At 39.6% G+C, this 19,320-nt stretch overlaps 1 protein-coding gene across 1 annotated transcript; it reads left to right on the top strand.

Annotated features, from left to right (window-relative positions):
• The first annotated feature begins 18,379 nt into the window (after positions 1–18,379).
• Positions 18,380–18,910, top strand: LOC127079981 (uncharacterized). The gene has a single exon (XM_051020328.1). The coding sequence runs from the start codon at positions 18,380–18,382 to the stop codon at positions 18,908–18,910; it is 531 nt and encodes a 176-aa protein (XP_050876285.1).
• The last annotated feature ends 410 nt before the right edge of the window (positions 18,911–19,320 follow it).

Genomic DNA, 19,320 nt, shown 5'->3' with positions numbered 1-19,320 from the left:
GTAAGTATGTTCCCCCTGCAATGGCAAGGAGACTCTGAGGCCTTAGTAGGTATATTACACGAATGAGGTAAGAGCTACCTCATGGTGGCAAGTAGCCATATACATTGATTTTTGAGGTTGTTTAAGGGACCATATCATGTGAGGTGAGAGGCCGATATGTAGGTCATTAACTATTTTGACTTTCCCATTATCCTAGACACGTCTTATCCTACATTTCTTCTTCCTATGGGCGAGGAAAACTTATGGGCAAGGCGGTACCTCCCTTCGTGTGACCTTGCGTTGTCGCCCCTTTCCTAGGGCGGTCCCAAACTATCGCCCTAGGTAAGTTTCTTTGTACAAATAAAACACTACACAATGCCTTAGGCACCATTCCTTCGGCAAATGGCGATTTTATTTTACCTGCAACTAATGGGAGTATCTAGAGGATTGATGTTTCCCCTTATGAGGTTCTAGTTGGCCTTTAGGAACTCATGCCTTTACATATCTAGTGCCTTGCAGCTTGGCTGATAAGGCTCTAAAAACCTCAGGCAAGATGTATCTCCTTTTAGGTGGGACTTACATCAAACCCTCTAGAAAGACTTGACATCAACTCTTTAGGGCTTGATATGAGTCGTGCCCCTTATGCACAATTTTTTGAGAGTGATATCGCCTGAGGAGATACTGAATCCCTAAGGCCAGAGCTTCATCAACTCTGGGGATTCTAAGTCCCTCATAGGTTGTATCATATATCCTGGCTAAGGAGATGCCAAGTCCCTCAGGTGGAACATTTTAACCTTTCAGGCATGACTTCAATCGAGTCCTCTAGCAAGACTTGACATCAAGTCTCCAGTGCTTGATATAGGTCACGCCCCTTAGGCGTGATTTTTTGAGAGTGGACTCGCATGAGAATATATCGCATCTGTTAGACAAGAGCTTCATAAAATGTGGGGATTCTAAGTCTCTCGAAGGTTGTATCATGTATCTCAACTGAGGAGACGTTGAGTCCCTCAAGAAGGACACTTTAACCTTTCAGGCGGGACTTTGATTGAGCCATCTAGCAAGACTTGACACCTAGTCTATGGGGCTTGATAAAGGTCGCACCCTTTAAGTGTGATTTTTTGGGAGCGATCTCGCCCGAGGAGATAGTGGGTCCCTCATGAGAGAGCTTCATTAACTCTGGGGATTCTAAGTCCCTCAGAGTTTGTATCATATAGCCTGGCTAGGGAGACACTGAGTCCCTCAAGCAAGACGTTTTAACCTCTCATACGAGACTTTTATCAAACACCATAGCAAGACTTCTCACCAAGTCTCTGGAAGTTGATATAGGTCGCACCCCTTAGGCATGATTTTTTGGGAGCAATCTCGCCCAAGGTGATACTTAGTCCCTTAGGCGAGAACTTTATTTTGTCCAATACGGTATAGCACGAGAAGGCGGTCAAAATCTCCCTGTAGAAGTTCAGTCGTATGATTTCCTCGAGAGGAAGCAAGGATCTTCCCATGGAAGTCTAACATATAATTTCCTTAAGGGGAGGCAAGGATCCTTCCTTGAAGGTTCAACATATTCCTGTTGTCATGAGAGGCAATAAGGATCTTCCCCTGGAAATATAACATATAATTGCCTCTAGGGATGGAAAGGATCCTTCCATGAAGGTCCAACATATCCATGTTACCATGAGAGGTGGAAAGGAAATTCCCATGGAAATCCATGATATAATTGCCTCGAGAGGAGGCAAGAATCCTTCCATGAAGTTCCAACATATTAATGTTTCCATGAGAGAAGGAAAGGATCTTCCCTTGGAAATCCAACATATAATTTCCTAGAGGGTGGCAAGGATCCTTCCATGAAGGTCCAACATATTTATGTTTCCTTGAGAGGCGGCAAGCATCTTCCCATGGAATTCCAACATATAATTTATTTTAAAGAGGGGGGTCCATGACAAAAAAAGCATTTGAAAGATTGTTCAAAACTACACAGGTATAACTTTTATTGGAAAGTTACAAATAATTATAACTATATTAATATCGGAGGTGGAGTGTGTTCCAAGTCCGAAGTATGAACGGTCTTTCAAGCTCTTGGAATTTGTATGCTCCGTAAAGTAGTTTTTGGTATATGTGATACGATCCTTCCTAGTTAGGTTATAGTTTCCGCTACTGTGCATGTATGACAACTTCCTTTAATACTAGGTCGCCCTCCTGCATCTCCTTTGGCTTTAGCTTGGAGTTGTAACTTCTGGCGGCTCTATGTTTGGCAGCAAACCCTCGGACATGGGCGACTTCTCATTGCTCTTCGATCAAATCCTCGACACACTTCAATCCTATATTGTTTGCTTCTTCGTTGTAATGGGCTCGTCACCATGACATCGTCTCAATTTCTATAGGAAGCATCATGTATGCCCTATAAACCATGGAAAATGGGTTTTCCTTGGTGGTGGACTGCGGCGTTGTGTAGTACGACCATAGTATCTCGTTTAAAAGTTCTCCCCACAGACCTTTGGCGCCGTCCAACTTCTTCTTGAATCCTTTGAGGATTACTTTATTTGCTGATTTGGCTTGTCGACTGGCTTGAGGGTGTACCACAAATACAAACTTTTTATGCACGACAAGATCCTTCGGGTGCAAGTAACCACTATACTAGCAAATTGGGTTCCATTGTCCGAAACAATGGCGCTGGAGAGACTGTACCATTACATGATCTTATGTTGTCAGTAGAATCACTTGACTCTTTCTGTCGTGATTTTTGACATTTCCCCCACCTCTAACCATGTGGTGAAGTAGTCCACTCCTACTATCAAGAATTTTAGTTGTTATGACGCTAGAGGGAACAAGCCCAGGATATCCACGCCCCACTGGTAGAAGGGTCAAGGTGAGGTCATCGAGCGGAGTAACTCTGATGGGGCATGGTGAAGGTAATCTTATCTTTGGAATTGATCAGACTTCTTGACAAAGGCGATGTTGTCTTTCATTAATGTGAGCCAGTAGTAACCTGCTCTTTATAGCTTGTGGTCGAGAGCCTTCCCGCCAATGTGGCTGCTATAGGCTCCCTTATGAACTTCCGTGAGAACTAAGGCAAAGTAATTCTCATTTAGGAATCTCAACATGGGAGTAACCCTCATTTTGTAGAGCTTCTCTAAGATCAGGGCATACTTGGCGACTTTAATTATGATATTTTAGGATCCTCTCTCGTCGGGTGGGAGTTCACCAAACTATTGATTCAGCTTGTCGGTTGGCTTGAGGGTGTACCACAGATATGAACTTTGTTTGCACTAACAGATCCTTGCAAATTTTAGTAACCACGATACTGGAAACTTGGGTTCCATTATCCGAAATAATGGCGCTGGAGAGATAGTACCAACATATGATCCTATGCCGCCAGTAGAATCACTTGACTCTTTCTGTCGTGATTTTTGTCCATTGCCTCCTCTTATAACCATTTAGTGAATTAATACACGCCTACTATCAAGAATTTTAGTTATTCTGACGCTAGAGGGAACAAGCCCAGGATATCCACACCCCACTGGTAGAAGGGTCAGGGTGAGGTCATCGATCAGAGGAACTCTGATGGGGCATGGTGAAGGTCAGCATGTCTTTGGCATTGATCACACTTATTGACAAAGGCAATGTTGTCTTTCATTAATGTGGACCAATAGTAACCCTCTATTTATAGCTTGTAGCCGAGAGCCTTCCCGGCAATGTGGCTATTGTAGGCTCCCTTATGAACTTCCGTGAGAACTAAGGCAATGTCATTCTCATTTAGGAATCTCAACATGGGAGTAACCCTCCTTATTTTGTAGAGCTTCCCTGAGAGCAGGGCGTACTTGGCGGCTTTCCTTATGATATTCCTGGATCCTCTCTCATTAGGTGGGAGTTCACCATACTACAGGTAACATAGTATGAACGACATTCTGCTGGACTCCATAACGAGTTCTACGGAGTATGCTTACCCTGCCTCGATGCTGAGGGAGGCAAGAGTTTTATGTATGAACTGTTCTATTGAACCCCGTGACCTTCGAGGTGGCCAACTTTGACAAGAGGTTCACCCTAAGGTACTGTTCACCGAGGACGTGCTCTACTTCTAAAGAAATGAAACGTGAGGAAAAATGTCGTACCTTATGTGGATATTTTATCAACATAGGCTCATTGGCCTGATACTGTCCTAAGACTTGGTTGGCTACCAATTGAGAGTCATTTTTGGCTTTTAATCTGGTAGCTCTCATTTCTAGGGCGAGGATCATATCGATAATGAGCGCTTTGTATTCCGCTTGGTTATTACTGGTGGTGAAGTCAAACTTCGACGCATGCTCAATAACTATATTACCTGGTCCCTCGAGCACTATTCATGCACTGCTTCCTTTTGCGTTAGACGTGCCATCCACGGATAACGCCCATTCTAGCGGTGACCCCTCTTCAACAAGCGAATGGAGCTTGGATACGAAATCAGCCAAGGCTTGTCACTTGATGGTTCCCATAGGAACCTATTAGATGTCATATTTCGAGAGATCTGCTGACTAGGATAACATTCTTCCCGCTGAGTCAAGTTTCTTCAACACTTGGCGAATGAGGTAGTTAGTTTTTACCAGGATGACATGTCTGAAAATAAGGCTAGAGTTTTATTATTGTGGTAAAAATAGCTAACGTGAGTTTCTCAATCTTCTGGTAATGTGTCTTCGCACCCTTGAAAACTTTGCTTATGAAATACAAAAGTTTCTTTGTTTTGTTTATTTCTTGGACAAGGACTGAGCTTGTCGCCAGTTCAGTGACTGAGAGGTAAAGGAGAAAAGGTAAGTTTTCCTTCGAGCGAGTGAGGATCGGGGGAGATTTGAGGAACACCTTGATCTTGGAGAAAGTTTCCTCACACTCGGCTATCCATTCGAACTTCTCCTTTTTTCTCTCAAAGCAACAAAGAAGGGAAAGCTTTGTCACCAGCACATGAGAGGAAGCGAGAAATGGCGACTAGGCGTCTAGTAACCTGTTGCGTTTCCTTCACGTTAGTGGGGCTCCTAATCATGATGACCGTCTGAAACTTGTCTGGATTGGCTTTAATCCCTCTCCACGTCAACATGAATCCTAAAAATTTCCCTCTGAGTCATATGAATACCTTATGTTGTCGACTTCGACATAAGCCACCTTCTTCTTACTGAACTTGGAGGTTCTAGCTTTTTCAGCCTTCAATCGTTCGACTTACTGAACTCTATCGGCCAACTGGGCCATGTATGTTAAGTATTAGGTGTCTAATTTCTTCCTAATGGCACTTGTGTAAAACATCTCGCTTTCAAGGTTCTAAACTTGTTGAGATAATCATCGATACTTTCAGCCACCTTTCGTTAATTCTTTAAGACTAATCTAACATTGTCCCATGTAGAATTACTCGTGGAATGCCCTTTATAATTGAGCCTAAGTAAAGATGAAATTTGGGGGAAGGGTGGTGAACCATGTAAAAGCGTTATTTGTTAATGAGTTCAAAAAATACTTGATTTTCATATTCTCATTGTTGGCTAAATCACTAGCCTCAATTTGGTACCGAGCGACGTGTTCGATGATGGATTCATTAATATCACCGACAAACTTGGTGAACTTTGGGACTTTCCATCCCCTAGGGAATTCGGTTCTCCTTACATACTCAGACAATGGGGATATATAGTTTCATCCGAGGAGGCCTACGTTGATGTCATTTTGAACCAAAATGCGTTCAACGGTGTTAGTGATATTATCTTGTACCCTACATTGTCTTGTTGGGCTTGTCTCAGGACTTGGTCAACATCTTGGTTATGTTGAACAAAAAACATTTTGAGGCCTTCTGGATCTTTACGGTTTTTGACAACCCGGTTTTTTTGGGGATTAACCCCCTGAGGAATTTTAGGCATTGGAGTCGGTGGCACACCGAAAAAACCAGCAACCCTACCCATTTGGTGGTGTAGTTGTTGATAACTCATATTCATGTTTTCTATAAGTAATCTAAACACGTTGCTTATCTGTTGTGTAATCGTATGGATCATATCATGGTTGCTTTCATCCATTAACTGTCTCATGACTTGCCGAAGTTATTGGTCAAGGATAGAACACCAGGGGAAGGAAAATACCCCATACTTCTTGGTGGTTGTTCTAGTTGGCCGAAGTTGCCCATAGCGAACACTGAAGCTAAATACGGATTAAAGGGCGATGAAGTTGCCATCATGTTTTTTGAATATACTAACATACTAGGATGCAGGCTTGCCATCATTGCAGTTGGCATACCATATGGTTGTTCCTTCAGAGGTAACGAGAAACCTAGATAAAAAGGCTTTTGGTCTCATAAGTTCCATAATTCCCTAGAAAAGGTTGGTGAAGTTGACACTTGTGGTGACGAAATTACCACATCTGACGGTATGGAATACACCACTACTTGGCTTATGGTAGTGGGAATTTTCTCGATGGAGGTTGGAGCCACAGAACTGTCAACACTAGTAATCGTCGGTTGTCCTCATGAGTTTGGAGTATTACACTGGGAAGGGGTTTGGTTTTTATGAGACATTTCGGAAATTCGCTTACCACTCCTCAAGTGCATACTGAAGGAGAATTGCGACCCAAAGCGCATCGGAAAAAAAAAAAATTCTCCTTTAGAGATCCTTACGAATGGTCATGATCAGTGATAGAATATTTACCTCTTTTGACGGTTGAAACCTTTGGTGCAGATCTCTTGTGACAATCAAAACCTTTGATGCAAATCCACGAAGCGATCACGAACGTTGAACGATGACAACGTCTCTACTCAGTCCACACGAACGGGTTCCTTCAATCTCAGTGCTAGCTGGTACGAATGAAGGGTTTGAGTGAGAGAGAGAGAGTGAGAAAGAAAACGAAAATAATGCAACCGCAAATTTTTGCTTCTGCACAAGGGTTCTATTTATAGAACCACTTGTGTGGGCTTCAAGCTAAAAGCCCACTTAAGTGTATTTTGGCCCATATCTTATAATATGCCCAAAATCACTTAAGCCCATGGTACCTTACCATATTTCGTATTCTACTCAAGTACACCGTACCTTACGATGTTCCATAACTCACTTAAGGGCACCGTACCTTACGGTATTCCTTAGTTATCCTATCTCTCATCAATCCGTCCTTTGTGTGTGACCCTGTAGGTCTTCGCGGCGTTGGCAATCATGTATTTAACATAATAAACAGTGAGCGGTATCTAGCAACACATCACTGCTACCCAAGACACGAAAATGTCATGTGATCTGACAAAACCTTCTGTGATAATACTTATGTGTATAATTACCCTTTTGCCCTTATGTCTATATTGAACACAAGGTATAGACCGTGTCATCCTTGTCTAGTTCAATATTGGGCCCATAGACATTTATCCTGTTACGCAGGATGGGCAAATTCCATCTAGGACACTCATGTCCCTCAGCATGCTTTGTGGAGTACCCATTAACTGTCTTTATGGTTATCCAGTTACGGACAACGTTGGATCAGCAATAAAGCACTCGACTCTACATCTAGGATCCATAGTGGTTTCAGGTCGAAGAGTGGAATACACTATTATCACCATGAGAATAACTTATGACACCTTGCATAACTTTCTATATAGTATCCTCATAGTGGGTCAATCCGGTATAAATATTACTCCTAATATTCATACCTATGTTTAAGACTTGATAACTCTTTATCCATGATCCATGAGATGTGATCATCAGTCTACAAACATAATAGTCTTAATGCTTTAATGTTATCCCACTTCACACTAAAGCTCGACTACGGATACTTTAAGAACAATGTCCTTATGTTTAATGTGACCTCATGATTAAGTCATACTTGATACATTAAACAGACTAACTATTCTAGGGACTTTATTAAACAAACGTAATAAAGAAAAAGCCTTTTATTATTAATAAATAATTCGATACAAGTACCAAAAGTATTGGCCTCTAGGGCTTACACCAACAATCTCCCACTAGCACTAGAGCCAATCAGGCATACCCTTAATACCCATAGATCTAGTATGGCCATCATGCTTCTGCTGCGCAAGAGGCTTTGTCAGTGGGTCAGCAATATTGTCAAGTGTAGGTACTCTGCATATTTTCACATCTCCTCTATCTATTATCTCTCGAATGAGATGATAACGCCTAAGTATGTGTTTGGATCGTTGGTGAGATCTAGGCTCCTTGGCTTGTGCGATAGCACCATTGTTATCACAGTAGAGATCAATGGGATCCACAATGCTAGGGACTATGCCAAGTTCACTAATGAACTTTTTGATCCAAACAGCTTCCTTCGCTGCACTTGAGGCAGCAATATACTCGGCCTCGGTTGTAGAATCAGCAACTGTATCTTGCTTTGAACTTTTCCAGCTCACAGCGCCACCGTTTAAGCAAAACACATAACCAGATTGCGATCTAAAGTCATCCTTATCTGTCTGGAAGCTAGCATCGGTGTATCCAATTACAACCAACTCTTCCTGACCTCCATATATCAAGAATGAGTCCTTAGTCCTTCTTAAATACTTAAGGATATTCTTGACAGCTACCCAGTGAGCATCACCAGGATCAGATTGGTACCTACTCGTTGCACTTAAAGCATACGAGACATCTGGTCGAGTACATAACATGGCATACATGATAGATCCTATTGCAGATGCATATGGAATCTTATTCATGCGATCCCTTTCTTCCTTAGTTAAAGGGGATTGTGTTTTTGATAGACACAGGCCATGTTGCATAGGTATGAATCCTTTCTTGGAATCATGCATATTAAAGCGTCTCAACACTTTGTCTATGTATGTACTCTGACTTAGGCCAAGCAGTTTTTGTGATCTATCTCTATAGATTCTGATTCCTAATATATAGGCTGCTTCACCTAGGTCCTTCATAGAAAAGCATTTCCCTAACCAAGACTTTACTTGTTGTAGGGTAGGGATATCGTTTCCAATGAGTAATATGTCATCTACATATAATACCAGGAAAACGATCATGCTCCCACTAACCTTCTTGTAGACACAAGGCTCATCTTCGTTCTTGATGAATCCATATTGTTTTACTGTTTCATCAAAACGAAGATTCCAGCTTCTGGAAGCTTGCTTCAATCCATAGATTGATCTTTGTAACTTACATATCTTTTGGGCTTCCTCTGGTATGTCAAATCCTTCAGGCTGTGTCATGTACACATCCTCAAGAAGATTTCCATTAAGGAAAGCAGTTTTGACATCCATCTGCCATATTTCATAATCATGATATGCAGCGATAGCAAGTAAAATCCGAACAGATTTAAGCATTGCAACTGGTGAAAAGGTTTCATCATAGTCAATCCCATGAATTTGTTTATATCCTTTTGCAACCAGTCTTGCCTTATAGGTATGTACCTTACCATCCATGTCAGTCTTCTTTTTGAAGACCCACTTGCATCCTATAGGGTTAATTCCTACAGGAGGCTCTACCAAGGTCCAAACTTGGTTTGTGTACATGGAATCCATTTCAGATTTCATGGCTTCTAGCCACTTCTCAGACTCGGGACCAGTTATGGCCTCTTGGTAGGTCACAGGCTCATCTTGATCCATGAGTAATACATCACCTTGATCAGTTATGAGATATCCATATCTCTCAGGTAGTTGACGTATCCTGCTTGACCTACGCTGGTTTTGTTCTACTTGAGCAGGTTGCTCTTCCACAACTTCTTGTGTTTCCTGCTCTAATTCCTCCATAGGTGTATCTATGCTTTGTGATTCTTGAATTTCTTCAAGCTCTACTTTCCTCCCACTGGTTCCTTTGGAAATAAAATCCTTTTCTAGGAAAACTCCAGTTCGAGCGACAAACACTTTGCCCTCAGAAGGATTGTAGAAGTAATACCCTTTGTTTCTTTAGGATACCCCACAAATAAGCATTTGTCAGATTTGGGCTCAAGCTTAGTTGAAATTTGTCGTTTCACATAAACTTCGCAACCCCAAATCTTCATGTAAGACATATGTGGTTTCTTACCACTCCATATTTCATATGGTGTCTTGTCAACCTTCTTGGATGGAACACGGTTAAGTGTGTAAGCTGCTGTCAATAGTGCATGTCCCCAAAAGGAGTTTGGAAGATCGGCGTGACTCATCATGGATCGGACCATGTCTAACAGGGTTCGATTTCTTCTCTCAGATACACCATTCCATTGGGGTGTTCCAGGAGGAGTAAGTTGGGACAGGATCCCACACTCTTTCAGATGGTCATCAAACTCTAGGCTTAAATACTCACCACCTCGATCTGATCGAAGAGTTTTAATATTCTTACCTAGTTGGTTTTGTACTTCATTCTTGAATTCCTTGAACTTTTCAAAGGACTCTGATTTGTGTTTCATTAAATACACATAACCATATCTACTGAAATCATCAGTGAATGTGATGAAGTACTGAAAACCTCCTCTGGATGGTATGTTCAGTGGTCCACATACATCAGTATGTATGAGGGCCAAAAGATCATTAGCTCTTTCACCTTTTCTTGTGAATGGAGATTTTGTCATCTTTCCAATTAAACAAGATCTGCATGTCTCATATGATTCATAATCAAAAGAGTCCAAGAGTCCATCTTTATGGAGTTTGGAAATGCGTTTCTCATTTATGTGGCCTAATCGACAATGCCAAAGGTAAGTTGGATTTAACTCGTTAGGTTTCATCCTTTTAGTATTAATGTTATATATAGGCATTTCGAGATCAAGGACATACAGTCCATTGCTCATTTGTGCAGTAGCATAAAATATATCATTCAAATAAATTGAGCAACAATTGTTCTTTATTATAAATGAAAAACCAAACTTGTCCAAACAAGAAATGAAAATAATATTCCTGCTAATTGCAGGTACATAATAACAGTTCTCTAACTGAATTATTAAACCACTAGGTAAAGTTAATACATAAGTTCCTACGGCTAAAGCAGCAACCTTTGCTCCATTGCCAACTCGTAGGTCAACTTCACCTTTTGCCAAATCTCTACTTCTTTTTAGCCCCTGCACATTTGTACAAATGTGAGAACCGCATCCAGTATCTAATATCCATGATGCAGAAGTAGATAAATTTATTTCAATAACAAAAATACCTGAAGTTGAAGTCTCTACTCCATTCTTCGTATCTTCCAGGTACTTTGGGCAGTTTCTCTTCCAGTGTCCGGTCTTACCGCAATGGAAGCAGGTGCCTGCCTTTGCTATGCCTCCAGTAGGCTTCAAAGCAGCAACAGTGGGTCTGGGTTTGGCAACTTCCTTGCCTTTCCCTTTATCACCCTGCTTGGTGGGCCTTTTGTTCTGTCTCTTTCCATTTCTGATCATCAGAATGGACTTCCCTTTTGTCTTCAGATTCTGTTCAGCTGTTCTTAACATGCCTAGCAGTCCAGGAAGAGATTTATCCATATCATTCATATTGAAATTTAGGACAAATTGACTGAATCTATCTGGCAACAATTGCAAGATCAAATCAGTCGCAAGTTCCTTTCCGAGGGGAAAACCCAACCTTTCAAGGTTTTCCACATACCCAATCATCTTGAGCACATGGGGACTTACAGGGGCTCCCTCAGCTAACTTGCTTTGAAAAAGGGCTTTTGAAACTTCAAACCTCTCATGCCTTGCTTGCTCTTGATAGAGCAACTTCAGGTGTTCGATCATATCGAACGCTGACATGTTCTCATGTTGCTTTTGCAATTCTGAGTTCATGGTAGCTAGCATGAGACAAGCAGTTTCATTGGCATCATCGACATGCTTCTTATAAGCATCTCTTTCTGCCTTAGGTGCAGAACTAGGAGGTTCCTCTTCAGGAACAGGAGTCTCCAAGACATACAGCTTTTTATCATGTTTGAGGACAATCCTCAGGTTTCGGTGCCAATCCAGAAAATTTGTCCCAGACAATTTTTCCTTGTCAAGGATTGATCGCAAGATGTTGTTAGAGGTGTTTGTTGTCATGGTTATCTACATAAGGATTAAGAAAATATTAGTATCATTGACATATTTAATTAGGCCTTTAATCAAATATGCTCCCACTATTTTACTCAAAACAAATGACCCTCATCATTTGATTCGGAAAATCCCGTTGGAAGATTTTCTAGTGGGTCGAGATCCATATTTCACTTTGTTCTAAGTCCGCGTAGGCGGATTACACAGAACTAGGTTATTTAGGTAGGAACTCCTTCCAATTGTATCTCATACAACTCTCGAAAATTTCAGTTGGGTGAATAACTCCTTATTCCAATCCATCATATGGATCATTCCCAACTCTTGCTTCTAAAACATATATGATATTATTATAATCAAGTTTGACCCATTGTCTTAGCAGTTGGATATTACAATTATCCCATCGCACCTTACTAATATAGAACATGCACCTCGCTTTGGCGAAACCTACATTATCCGATACTAGTCTTGATGAGTGCTAAAACTTGGAAAGCAAACATATATCATAATTTGTTTAGTTAAGTTTGACCCATTGTTTTAGCAGTTGGATATTACAATTATCCCATCGCACCTTACCAATATAGAACATGCACCTCGCTTTGGCGAAACCTACATTATTCGATACTAGTCTTGATGAGTGCTAAAACTTGGAAAGCATAAACTTAATATTTTAGTTTGAGGGAATTGCAATTGTTATGATCTCACCGGCTTGTTTATCATATAAATCGTCTCTCACATGCATCAACATACATTCACATGCATCAACATACATACACAATGAAACAGTTATGGCCCCTAGCGCAATTGTTCTCCCAAGCCAATGAGAGAACCTAAGCTAACCTAATAACGATCTAAGCTTCTCCAAGCAAGATCTTCAAGGTTGTCCTCCTTTAGTATTGAATTCTTCTCTAAGCTTCTCCAAGCAAGATCTTCAAGGTTGTCCTCCTTTGATCTTGAATTCTTCTCTTTCTTCATATCATTATTCTCCTTTGATATTGAATACTTCTCTTTCTTCATATCATTACATTACAGAAGAAACTCGTTTTACATACGAGGGATTGAGATGAGAAAAGAATTTACATTAAGAGATCAAAAGGAGAGGCACGACACGCAGGTCGTATTTAAAAAACCCAAAACAAAATAAAGGAAGACTAAGGCCATAACTGATCACAACAAGGCAACAATAATAAACACATTATTATTATTATTATTAATCTCAATTCCTTTAATTAATTAAAACCAAATTAAATTTCGGCGACCGATCATACCACGCAGAGTTAGCCGGGGGTTCCGCTGCCCGGTCAGCGGACGGTGGTTCCGCTGACCGATCAGCGGACGGGGTCAAGGGGCAGCGCCCTTGCGGGGTTGGAGGGGCAGCGCCCCTGTCCAAAATTTTAATGAACAATTCATTTGAAATGGACATTGTTTTGCTTGAACACAACCGTTGCGTAGTCACAAAACAGGAACCCCAAAATTTTGACTCTGGGAGTGTGACGACCGTCACAGGTGTGTGACGACCGTCACAGGCAATGTGAGTGTGACGACCGTCATGGGTGTGTTACGACCGTCACGCATCCAGTTTGTTACGCCTGTTACGCTCGTCATACGAGCTTCACGCAGCCAAAGTAACAAACTTTGAAACAGTCAACACGCTCGTCACACGAGCTTCACGCAGCCAAAATAATAGGACTTTGAAACAGTCTACGGACCTCTTCCAAAAACCCTAAATTCACAACTCTTTTACGGCACAACCCTTGCGCCGTCACCAACCCTAATGCGCCAATTTCATACCGTCAAACACACCTCGATTGTTGATTCAGTATGATTGATCAACAGGTCATTGCTTCACCATACTAATGTCGGATTCCGAAGCAAATGACCATTGATCGCTCAAAGGAAAACAACCATTTAGTGTTCGAGTGAATGAAACAGAAACAGTATATCACATATACCGTACTTTGCATTAGGATTACTTATATCATATATAAGTTGATCGGTCTCAATTGTGTAACCTATGGACGATCGATGTATCGCTGCTTCACCATACTAATGTCGGATTCCGAAGCATAGTCAACATCAATCATCCAACTCGTACACTCATGATGCCAAATTTAATTGCCCGTTTAATTAATTGATTCATTCTGTCTTTTAATCATATTAATACAGAAATTAAACACCTATCCGATTCATGGTTTCGTAAGTGGCTCTGATACCACTGAAGGAGAATTGCGACCCAAAGCGCAGCGGAAAAAAAAAAATTCTCCTTTAGAGATCCTTACGAATGGTCATGATCAGTGATAGAATATTTACCTCTTTTGACGGTTGAAACCTTTGGTGCAGATCTCTTGTGACAATCAAAACCTTTGATGCAAATCCACGAAGCGATCACGAACGTTGAACGATGACAACGTCTCTACTCAGTCCACACGAACGGGTTCCTTCAATCTCAGTGCTAGCTGGTACGAATGAAGGGTTTGAGTGAGAGAGAGAGAGTGAGAAAGAAAACGAAAATAATGCAACCGCAAATTTTTGCTTCTGCACAAGGGTTCTATTTATAGAACCACTTGTGTGGGCTTCAAGCTAAAAGCCCACTTAAGTGTATTTTGGCCCATATCTTATAATATGCCCAAAATCACTTAAGCCCATGGTACCTTACCATATTTCGTATTCTACTCAAGTACACCGTACCTTACGATGTTCCATAACTCACTTAAGGGCACCGTACCTTACGGTATTCCTTAGTTATCCTATCTCTCATCAATCCGTCCTTTGTGTGTGACCCTGTAGGTCTTCGCGGCGTTGGCAATCATGTATTTAACATAATAAACAGTGAGCGGTATCTAGCAACACATCACTGCTACCCAAGACACGAAAATGTCATGTGATCTGACAAAACCTTCTGTGATAATACTTATGTGTATAATTACCCTTTTGCCCTTATGTCTATATTGAACACAAGGTATAGACCGTGTCATCCTTGTCTAGTTCAATATTGGGCCCATAGACATTTATCCTGTTACGCAGGATGGGCAAATTCCATCTAGGACACTCATGTCCCTCAGCATGCTTTGTGGAGTACCCATTAACTGTCTTTATGGTTATCCAGTTACGGACAACGTTGGATCAGCAATAAAGCACTCGACTCTACATCTAGGATCCATAGTGGTTTCAGGTCGAAGAGTGGAATACACTATTATCACCATGAGAATAACTTATGACACCTTGCATAACTTTCTATATAGTATCCTCATAGTGGGTCAATCCGGTATAAATATTACTCCTAATATTCATACCTATGTTTAAGACTTGATAACTCTTTATCCATGATCCATGAGATGTGATCATCAGTCTACAAACATAATAGTCTTAATGCTTTAATGTTATCCCACTTCACACTAAAGCTCGACTACGGATACTTTAAGAACAATGTCCTTATGTTTAATGTGACCTCATGATTAAGTCATACTTGATACATTAAACAGACTAACTATTCTAGGGACTTTATTAAACAAACGTAATAAAGAAAAAGCCTTTTATTATTAATAAATAATTCGATACAAGTACCAAAAGTATTGGCCTCTAGGGCTTACACCAACACATACAACACAAGAACCTCACAAATGGAGAGATACTATAAAGAAAATAACGTAAGACACCTCTTTTCTACAAAAATATTCACATAAAAGGATCCCACTGGGCGTGCCAATTTATTTACCGATGTTTTTGGTAAACAATCGCGAGTCTAAAAGTCGGTGAGATTAACTCGAAAAATCTCCAAAGCTATTTTTGCAAATGATTTGTATGAACACACGTGAGTGTAAATTGAATGCAGTCGTCGTGTGAACGATAACGACGTAGAAAAAGACTTTAAATGAAGTCAGGTTGTGATAAATGATAAGGTAAATGCAATAAATGACATTAAACAAAGCAAAAAGTAAGAGTACATGTTTCGTTTAAGGAAGCAAAAGACTAATGAAAAAGACTGGACGCAGACACATACATGTTTCTCGCTTAACTGTTTCGCTCTTTGACTCAGGTACTTTAGTGGTATGAAGAGTATGTATGAAATTTTGCGACCTTTGATCCCATTTATGAGTTTGCTATTTATTCACTAGGAGATTGATGCATTTACTCCACGTTCAATTTCAAGTTCCCACTAGTGTGTTTACGTGTCATCCACGACATTATCTGTTTGAAGCCCACGTTGAGTTGTAACTGCTTCCAACTTCCTCACGAACCCCTGATGGCAACCATTCGAACGTGTTGTCGAGGCTGACTATCAAGGACTTTGGACTTGTGGATTTACTAAGGCTTTCACCTTATGTGGTTCAGTCGATTGTCTTCTTGTTGAAATGAATGCCATATCTCAAGTAGGATGGTTCAAGTCGGTCGATTGTCTCGCCTGCACGATTTGTCCTCTAACCTTTTACAACATTCTTGGACTGATTGAAGTATGGGTCAATTTCTTCCATGATCCAATCAAAGTTATTCCAATTTACATGGAGCAAATACATAACATTACTAATTTTATATATATATATATATATATATATATATATATATGATTAATTACTATACACTGTCGGTGTAAAAAGTTTTACACTATCAATTCATCACCATCACCCGTTTGCATTACTTTATAAATTTTTAAAATTAAAGTCAAACTTGTTTCAATATCCAACGTCTATTATTAACTGACGGTGTAAAATCGTTTTACACTGTCAGTGTATTTCAATTAAACTCTCTCTCTATATATATATATATAAAGTACATTAACCATCTAAAAGATTTTGCAGCATCCGTAAGATATTCCAATATCACATATCCATACTTCAAACTATGAAGCAGTCTGGCTCTCTTATCATATGACCAGTGTCCTGTCTAGACTTTTCGACTTAGTTATTTACCAAATTTGCCCTCAAGCAACAAAGTTGAAAAAAGTGGGCAACCCCACACTGCAAGAGTTTTCCACTAAGTCAGAACATATTCTTTCCCTTCACACGAACAAAAAAGAAACGAGGAACCATCCCATAAAGACAGTGTAAGGAAAGAGCCATCCTAAAAGAGGTTTGGTTCATTCAATGTCTGCTAATTCATTTAATGACATTAATATCCTTATGACCAATCTACCTACACCTAATTCAAACTTCAAGTTAATCACAATTGATACGTCTTTTTCAACGTTTTGTTAAAAAAATCTAGTCCCTACAGATTCAAATGCACTAGGAAAAATATAATATATATTAGTATGTTTAATTGTATTTTTAGTCCCAAAATTATTGTGATTGTGTTTTAACCTTTTTTTTTAATTATTTTTAAAACTATTTTAGTTGTATTTCTTTCCTTTTGTAGTTTTGTAGTTCTCATCTCAATTTTCTTTGTATTTTACGTTGAGTTGGTACCAAATATCGACGTTTGCATTCAACTTACTCAATGGTGTATTTTGAAAGTTTTTAAATTTTTAATATATTTTTTAAGAACGAACACTAGTTATGAGAGTTAGATATCACTTCAATTAAATATTATTTCATCGATTTCTTTTTATAAGTTTTTTTTGTTAAATGTTTTAATTAATAACTAAGTTGACATAGATATGGATTAATTATTCAATAAATTTAATATTTTAGTTAAGATTAAAAAATTTATACTTCGATTATGAATTGCATGAAATGATATTTGCCATCGAATATACTAATATAAAAAGTTGGAAAAATCATTGATTTGAAATTAATTTAGTATTGTTAATACCGTTCATTCATGCATTTTCTTATATGAATACTATCTTTTAATATCTAATAACTAAATAAAATAATATATATTTTTTTAGATTCAAGATATCCCGCATTTTTAGAGATTGGACAAAACATATGTCTAGAGATTGGACAAAAATATGAAATCTCGACTCTCACTAAATCATGAGAAATTGTTTTGCCCAAACAATAATTATAAGATATAAAAATTCTGTTTTTATAAAAAAAATCTTAAAATTATTCTCCCTCCCTCACGGGCGGAGCTAGAATTGATCCCCTATTTTAAATTTAAATACTTTTAGTCTCTCTATTTTTAATTTATATAGTGTTGATTTTCTCTGATATTTTTTACTCAAAATTAACGATGTTTTCATTTTTTAAAGAGACAAATTATTTGTGAAACATGACAAGTCATTATATAAATAGATTATTGAACTTTATAGATAAAAATATAAATTAAAAAACGAACATCTCATTAATTTTTTATGAAAAAACGTAAGAGAAGTACTAAAATTGTTTAAATTTTAAATAAAGAGACTAATTTCGTAAATCATATTAGAATATCTCTATAATTAGTATAATTATTAGGATATCTATATAATTGGTATACATCATAATTATATATTATTAGCTTCCAAATATAGACACTGTCATACTTGTATATAATGAGTATTCAAGACAGAGATTAAATTACTTACACGGTATCAGTTTTGTCACGATCCTAACCTAAACCCTTCTCACCGCCGCTAATCCTCTGTTTTACCATGACAGAAAGAAACTCTTATTCCCAAACTTCTGATTACACTTCATCAACCTCTCAAACCAACCCTCCTCAGGCGGCGAAACCCAACTTCCACTCCACCTTCGCCATCAACAACGTCAAAACCATAATCCCGACGACGTTGGAAAATGATTCTAATCTCTACCTCTCATGGTCTGCCCTCTTCAAGGTGCAAGCACGTGCTCACAACGTACTTGATCACATCATCCCGTCATCGGATGCACATGCCATGCAAGCATCAGTAGACCTTAAGGCTAACGATTCTGAACTTTGGAATCGGCTAGATGCGGTGGAACTGCAATGGATGTACACAACCATCTCGCAGTATATTCTTCAATCAATCCTCGTCGTCGATGACACTGCCGAAGAATGCTGGAAGCGCATCACCGCTATGTTTCATGATAACAAGCATTCACGTGCTGTACAATTAGAAAATCAATTCAGCAATACAAACATGGAAGATTTTCCATCGACAAAAGCGTACTGCAACCGCCTCAAAACTCTATCTGATTAACTCGCCAACGTCGACTCTCCGGTCACTAACACACGACTAGTGCTTAAAATGATATCTGGTTTCACTGATACATACGCTGGGTTTGTCACCTATATACATTAACACGACCCTCTCCCCACCTTCGCCATAACACGATCACTGCTGGAACTCGAGGAATCAACCATGTTGCAGCGTGCCACTCGTGAATCACGCGCCTCCTATGTTTCGGCCGCTCTCATGGCCAAAGCTCTGGGCACCAAACCTGCACCCAAACCGTCATCTTATGCTTCAAACTTCCAACTATCTCCATCGACATATCGCGACCATAGAGGAAAGAAATCGAATCGTGGCGGTCGAAATTCCAGAAGAGGAAATCGCGGGCAACAACAACAACAACAACAGTGGCAACCATGGAATTACCCACCTTGGCA

The sequence above is a fragment of the Lathyrus oleraceus genome, chromosome 5, assembly GCF_024323335.1.
Source record: "Lathyrus oleraceus cultivar Zhongwan6 chromosome 5, CAAS_Psat_ZW6_1.0, whole genome shotgun sequence".
NCBI lineage: Eukaryota > Viridiplantae > Streptophyta > Magnoliopsida > Fabales > Fabaceae > Lathyrus > Lathyrus oleraceus.
The sequence above is the reverse complement of the archived record's forward strand: the minus strand, read 5'-3'. Positions and strand labels throughout refer to the sequence as shown.

Excerpts from the sequence above, each read along its gene's own strand:
- LOC127079981 (XM_051020328.1), top strand. The coding sequence starts at position 18,380 with ATGACAGAAAGAAACTCTTATTCCCAAACTTCTGATTACACTTCATCA.